General features: G+C 38.6%; 1 protein-coding gene across 3 annotated transcripts in view; it reads left to right on the forward strand.

Moving 5' to 3' along the window:
• Rcor3 (REST corepressor 3) overlaps nucleotides 1–7236 on the forward strand; it is a 59963-nt gene that overhangs the window by 39417 nt on the left and 13310 nt on the right. For all 3 annotated transcript variants that reach the window (XM_004641167.2, XM_012516900.2, XM_023701150.1), the window contains one exon: nucleotides 1629–1706. In XM_004641167.2, coding sequence (XP_004641224.2) covers nucleotides 1629–1706 — 78 coding nt within the window. The remainder of the gene's footprint in view (nucleotides 1–1628; nucleotides 1707–7236) is intronic.

A 7236-nucleotide genomic window follows, 5' to 3' on the forward strand; every position in this document is an offset into this window, starting at 1 on the left:
GCCTGAGACTGCATTTTGTTCCTTCTCTTTGTCATTTTGTATACCACTGTCTTCTGTCTGACCTTTGGTGTAGAGCTTAGGTAGAGTTATACCTTAGCACCAGGTCCGGACCTACGGAAGTTCTGATTCCTCCAGGTGGGTATGTTTGGATTTGGCTGCTGTGCTCCACTTCTTTCTCCTGCAGCCCTTGGAGTTGAACCCTTTGTGTCTCTCTGGCAAGATGTTCTGCTCTTGAATCAGCTGGGTGGGTCTTGCCTCTAGCCTCTTTGTAGGGAGTTCTGCTGAAGGGTTCCGTGCTGGGCCTGTGCTCTGGGTCTATTCAGGATCCCGCGGCCTCGGTCGTCTCACTCATTCTCCGGGCCTGTACTCCTGGTCTATTCAGGATCCGGAGGGTCCCAGGTCATCTCACTCTGCCGGGCCTGAGCTCTGGGTCTATTCAGGATCCCGCTGCCCCGGTCGTCTCACTCACTCCCCGGGCCTGAGTTCTGGGTCTGTTCAGGATCCCATGGCCCTGATCGTCTCACTCACTCACTGGGCCTGCGCTCTGGATCTGTTCTGATTTTAAAACTTTGGTCTCATCTAAAATAAGCATCTTACCCCTTTATAACTAACAAGCTGCGGTCATTTTGAGGCTTACTTCTTGCAACCAATTTTCAGGTCTTTTTCAAGGTAAAGTAATCATGTAGCATTTGTGGGTTTATTTCTCTTACCTCCCTTTCTTTCTCCATCCTTCCTTCCCTTTCTTTTTCACTCCCTCTCTTTTTTATTAGCTTTCTTCCTCTCTCCTTTTCTTTGAGGGGTTAAATCCAGGACTTTACACATACTAGGAAAATGCTCTACCACTTAGCTATATCTCCAGCCTCACATTTTTTTATTTTCTAAATTATTGATAATGTACGTAACTGTTCTCATTTTTCTTATATTTCTTTCTTGTCATTAATGAATTTTGAGTGTTGTATCCCAGCCTCCTTTCCCCATGTGGATTTTTCATAGCACAGTGACTTACGTGTATTAAAGCAAAACTGATTGTAATTACCTCCCAGGTGGTTGTGAGAATTATTGCAGCTTATTGTGTATAAACTACCAAGAATGATATTTTATGCATCAAAGATACCTAATAAATGTTTGCCATCATCATTCCTCTTATAAAAATAATTATTATTTGGTCAGAATATTGTAATAAACAGAAATGTGAAAGAAATTTAACTCGTGTCTGTGTTAGTTGAGTTTGGTGGTGAAACACCCAGCACTCAGGAGGCTGAGCCAGGAGAAGCGATGTGAGTTCAAGGCCAGCCTGTGCTTCCTTAGTGAATTTACATGTGGTGAATTTAAGGTCAGTTAGAGCTGTATAGTGAGACCCTATCTCAAAAAAAAACAAAAATTTGGTAAAATCTATTTTAAAATAGATTTATGATATTTGAGGTTACTAAAAGTCTAATTCAAACTCTATTAAATGTGTACATTAGTTGATACATGGTATTTGTTGAATTGGGTGGTCCATAATACCCTATGAGTGATAAGTACATCTGTTCTTCTAAAATAAAATTTAAGAGGCCTTGTTTTATTTGAATGCTCAGAAATTTACCTGTTACATTAGCTGATTCATGTTTTGGCTTATTTTATTGAAGGTTCAGAATGCTAAGCAAGTAAACAGTGCACTTAAACAGAAAATGGAAGGTGGAATTGAAGAGTTCAAACCTCCTGAGGTATGACACTGGAAAGCAAATATGGTTACATAGAGTGTGAAGCCTTGTTCTTTGGGTCATCCATTGTCCAAGTACCAGTGGTCACATGTATTGTTAGTATTTTGAAAGTTTCTTAATGTTAATAATTTGTTAGATAGCTCTTCTATTCAACTGTAGATATTTAGAGTTGTGGCTAATTCTCTTGTACCTGTTAGATTATTTCTTCTGCCTTTAGCAATTTGTATTAAGCAAAGCACTTAGGGAAGTGGTACGAGCAGGCACAGTGTGTACGAAATAAGAAGGTGCTGCCGCTGTTTCCTTATAGCTCTTTCTGCCTGTGAATCAGTGACACAATCAAAGGAGTTCATTTCAACACATTTTTATTGTAAAAATTTGTGTTTTGGCTCAGATTTTCAATTAGGAAAATTTGTTTAAATTTGGCTCAGATTTTCAATTAGTATTTTAGTGTATGAGTTTATATTCTTGTACTAATGTTCCTAAAAATATGAAATCTAGAAACAAGATCTAGGTTGACCCTTTTCTTAAGCTGAAATCTCAGTGTGTAATCCTTAAATGTACTGAGAGCTGCCTTGGTCCAATCACATTTTCACATAAGTTTCTACTATAAAATCTTTTTTCTTTTTTAAGGCCACTATGTTATGCTTCATATCTTGGATTTGCCTTTCTTTGTATATGATAATCTTACTTGATCCTAATGGGACATTTTTCCCCCTCCAAATCACAGACTGACTGAAATATCTACAGGTGAAACAAGTGAGGATCTCGGAAGAGGCAAGCGTAGCACTTCAGAAATATTGCATTCTGTGCCGTGTAGTCACTAGAGTCACTCTTTGAGAAAGAAAGTTTTTATTTGTTTTGAATAATCTCTTTCAAGAAGGTTAGGTTATGGAAAAAGAATGAAAAGTACAGAGATTGATAAGCTCATTCCAAGACCACAGGCAAACTGACAAACATTCTGTCGGGTGGCATGTATTTATTTGAGGTCAGTACAGTACAAGAAACAGTACTTTATTTTGCTATCTTGCAACAAAAATTATTTTAAATTTTGTATTGAAATTTTGTATTTGCACATTTAAATGTATAATGCCAAAAATGTGAAAAGCCTATAATTCATAATTTAAACATTAAGTGAAGTACAACAGATACCAAGAACCTGAGAATACTAGGAAAAACTTTACACTAATAAGTCTGAAAATGTAAACAAAATATATAATTTTCTAAAATATCTTAACCAAAATTGTCTGAAAGAAAAAGCTGAATAATTTATAATCATTAAATAAAATGAAAAAACAACATTTTTCTTTCACAATAAAACACCAGACTCAGACAATTTTAAACACCTGAGCTAATGGGAAGGACCCCCCCCCACCCCCACCCCCGGCTCAGACAATTTTATAGAAAGTCTATCACATATTCAAGAAATAGTTTATTCTCAGATTTTTCATGGAATCATAGAACAGTCTAACTTATTAACATTACCTAAAGATAAAAAATTGCAGTAGCCTTGTATCTTTCCTTTATGTTTAAGGTCATTTACATAATGACCTTACATAAGGTCATTTTGATTTTTACATAAATCCATACTTATAGGTAAAGAAGATGCTATCATCTTACATAAGGAAAGGGAGATTTAGAAAGGTTAACTTAGCCAAAGTCACACAAGTAGTAAACCGGTGGAACTCTGGCTATATTTCAGATTTTTGGAATCATTAGTTCTGCACTAGTATTTATTATGCTGCTACCTGTTTTTGAAAGTTTTTATAGAATAGCAAAATTGTGTATTCTCACATTTTAATGCAGTTATTGAGTTAGAAGTGACTGAATATTTATTTTTTGCGGGAGTGGTGGGTAACAAGGAATTGAACACAGGACTGGATGCTTGCCAGGCAGGTGCCATGCTGCTGAGCTATGCCCCCAGCCCTCCAATATTTATTATGTCTTTTGACTTGTTATAACAATAATGATCAAAATGAAACTCACCAAAATCTTGACACTATCATGCGTTGAATTTTGAGTATTACTTTAGGGTAACTCATTGACCTCATGACTTAGAGGAACAGTTATTTATATACACACACATTTTATCATCTAGAAAGTCCCCAAGGTATGTTTAGATTTATCATGTATATTATTCCTATTGTTTTCAGGATTGTAATTTAAATGTATATTTCAAAGTAATAGGTTCATAATTATAGTAAAGACCTTGAAAAATCATGTAATGTCTTTTACCTTTAGGTTAGACTTTACCAAAGAATATTAATAATCTTTAAAGTAATTATAGTAGGTCATTTTTAAAAGTATCTGACAGTTACTAATGTGCTGCACTTATTAAATTTATTTTATTATTTTCATTTAAGGAAAAATTTGTTGGAAAATACTCATGTCCATAAGTGTTTATTTTATTATTTTTAGACAGAGTCTTGCTATGTTTAGGCTGGTCTTGACTATGTAACCCAGGCTGGCCTCGAACCTATGGCAGTCCTGCTTCACCCATCTGAATGCTAGGATTACAGGCATGTGTTACCATGCCTATCCCACAGATCTGTTTGTCTGTCACTATCATTCATTCATTTGGTACAGGGTCTCACTACACAGCTCAGACTCGTAGTGATCCTCGTGTCTTATCTTCCCCAGCGCTGGAATTAGGCATGTGCCATCACGCCCGGTTTCAGGGCCTGCACAGTGTACCTGGGGTTCTGGCCACAAGTGTTTCTTGATTGCCTGTTTCCTGTGAGGCAGGGTTAGGAACTGTAGGAAGTGTGCATAGGGAAGAGAGAACATGTAGAGGTGAAGACAAGATGAGGTGATTTGGCCACCCACTTTTAAAGAAAGAGTTTGCAGTCTGGATATTAGAAGACAAACTGCCAAAAGTTATGTGGTGGCTTCATAAACCAAATGCTACAGGAAACAGTAGGGCTTTATTCATTCTGGCTGGGATAATCAGGAATGACTTCCTAGAGGGGGAGTGTTTCAGTGAGGGACAAGTGAGAGTTTCACATATACTAAGCTCAGAGGAGGACATTCCAGGCAGAAAACAATGTAAGCATTGATGTGGTATTGAAATATACATTCAAAATGTGAATCTAGTGGGAGAAATTAAAAACACTCTAACAAACCAAGCAACAAGTGTTCCCTGAGCACTTAACTCTGCTCATTATTGCACTGATTACTACCAAGAATTCAGTGGAAGTACAAAGTATCTTTTCTCAAGAACTGTCTTGTCACCCAGGCTTGGTAGCACATGCCTATAATGTCAATACAGTGGGAAGTTAAGATAGGAGGATCACAATTTTGAGCCTAATCCAGGGAGTTTGCAACTTGGAGAGACAGGGTAGGAGATTGCTCCATGCAAAGGTCCTACATTCTAACCCCAGTACTGTAAGGGCAGGTCGGGAAGAGGAGAGAATATTACATTGTCTGTTTAGGAAGGCAGACTTGCTGCAGAGGAGACATGGACAGGGTGTGAGAGATGTTCACAGAATTGCACAGGGGCTGCTTTTTGACAGACCAGAGGGCAGAGACATCCTTGTGAAAGCTGGAGAGACACAAAGAAACCTGAGGTTTCTTCAGTAGAGGAAGGATGTAATTTGAAATGTTAATGATAGGCAGAGCTTTAGAACAGGAAAATTTAATGACTGCTAAAATACTAAGCATAAGGCTGGGGAGATAGCTCAGTGGTCTAAAGGCCTGCCTTGCAAATGTAAGGACCTGGGTTCAATTCCCGGTACTGCATGCCATGCTGGCCTACGAACCTAGGCATGCTGTGTCAGCCACCAGAACCGGGTGTGGTGGTACATGCCTGTAATCTCAGCACTGGGGAGGCTGAGACAGGAGGAACTGCATAGCAAGACTCTGGGCCAAATAAATAAATAAATAAATAAATAAAACTAAGCACGAAATAATCAATGGTAAGGGAGCATACACAGGACTGGGTAGTAGTAGTAATGGCAACAAGTGAGAAATCTAAAAGAACATTCAAAGCAGGAAATTAATGTGTTTTCTTAAGAGTATATGAGTGTGGGGCCAGGGCGATAGCTTGGCAGTCTAAGCATCTGCCTGGCAAGCACAAGGAACAGAGTTCAAGCTCCAGTACCACATGCTGTGCCAGCCGTGGTGGCACAGGCCTGGAATCCCAACACTGAGGAGGCAGAGTCTGAGCTGTGTAGCAAGACCCTGTACCAAATAAATAAATAAATAAATATATATATATATATATACATATATATATATATATATATATATATATATTTTTTTTTTTTTTTAAGTATATGAGGGTTGGGGCGATAACTCAATAGAATAAGCGCTTGCCTGGCAAGCACAAGGTCCTGAGTTCAATCCCTGGTACCACCAAAAAAAAAAAGTATATGAGTAATGGGGTGGGAGTGTATATGTTGTTATGCTTTAATTTGTTTTGGCTAGCAGTATATGGAGCAAGGAGATGAATAATTATAATTACAAAAGGAGTCCTTTTGAAGCTAGAAATTTACTAACTATAAGTATTTTTATGCATGACATTGTTGGGGAGAATTTTCAGCATTGGATAGGTTTAACATAAACTTTTCCAGCTCTTTTGACTCCGCTAAAATGCATCTACCACTGACTAAAACAGAAATATGTGAAGTCAAATGGATTTAGCAAAAATGGTGAACTGGCTGAAGATGTCTTAGATTGTTCTAGAAGGCTATATAATATTATATTGGATTGTTTCATTATATGTTACAAGTTTTAAAAAGCAGCAGTTCGGGGCTGGGGAGATGGCTCAGAAGCATAAGCACTTTCCTGGCAAGCCCAAGGACCTGAGTTCGATCCCCAGTGCCACATGCTGTGTGGTCTTGGCCCTGGATGCCTGGGCGTGCCCTCTGGGTCCTGGATGCAGGCCCCCCCTGTATTCCCAGAACTGGGCATGGTGGCACATTGTGTAATCGCAGCACTCAAGAGCTTGAGCCAGGAGGATCTCTGCGAGTTTGAGACCAACCTAGGGGCTACAAAAGTGAGCACAAGGCCAGTGTGAACTGCACAGCAAGACCCTGTCTTAAAAAAAAAAAAAAAAAAAAAGGCAATTCAAAGCAGGGTTTGCTATAGGGAAGAATATTTGTCACTTAGCAAACTGTAACTGCCACACAGTTTTGGATTCCTAGATGCATTTTAATCATCCTTTAAATGAACTCTCCCTCAGATTTTCTTGTGCTTAAAAGAGAATATAAAAACAGTAACACAACAGGAATAGTAAAGTTCTCACCTAAATCTCCTTAGCCTTCTGCCTCTTCTGCTGCTTCTGTTGTGTCATGGTAGACTCATCCTGTAGAACTTTGTTCTTGCTTGTTTTCCCGTCAAAACTGCTGCAAGAGGTTAGCATTGTCACTGACAGTCAAATTCTGCAACTCCCAATTACCCTTTCTTACCCTTTCTTTAAACCTTCTTTTTAGATAACTTGTCGTCCCCCCCCCGCCCCCACTTTCTTTTGAGAGGTTTGGGTCTCTTTAATCAGTTTTAGTTTCTTCATCTTTTATTTTGTTGAACTGAGTGAAAT

Source organism: Octodon degus, unplaced genomic scaffold, assembly GCF_000260255.1.
Source record: "Octodon degus isolate 3935 unplaced genomic scaffold, OctDeg1.0 scaffold00131, whole genome shotgun sequence".
Classification (NCBI taxonomy): domain Eukaryota; kingdom Metazoa; phylum Chordata; class Mammalia; order Rodentia; family Octodontidae; genus Octodon; species Octodon degus.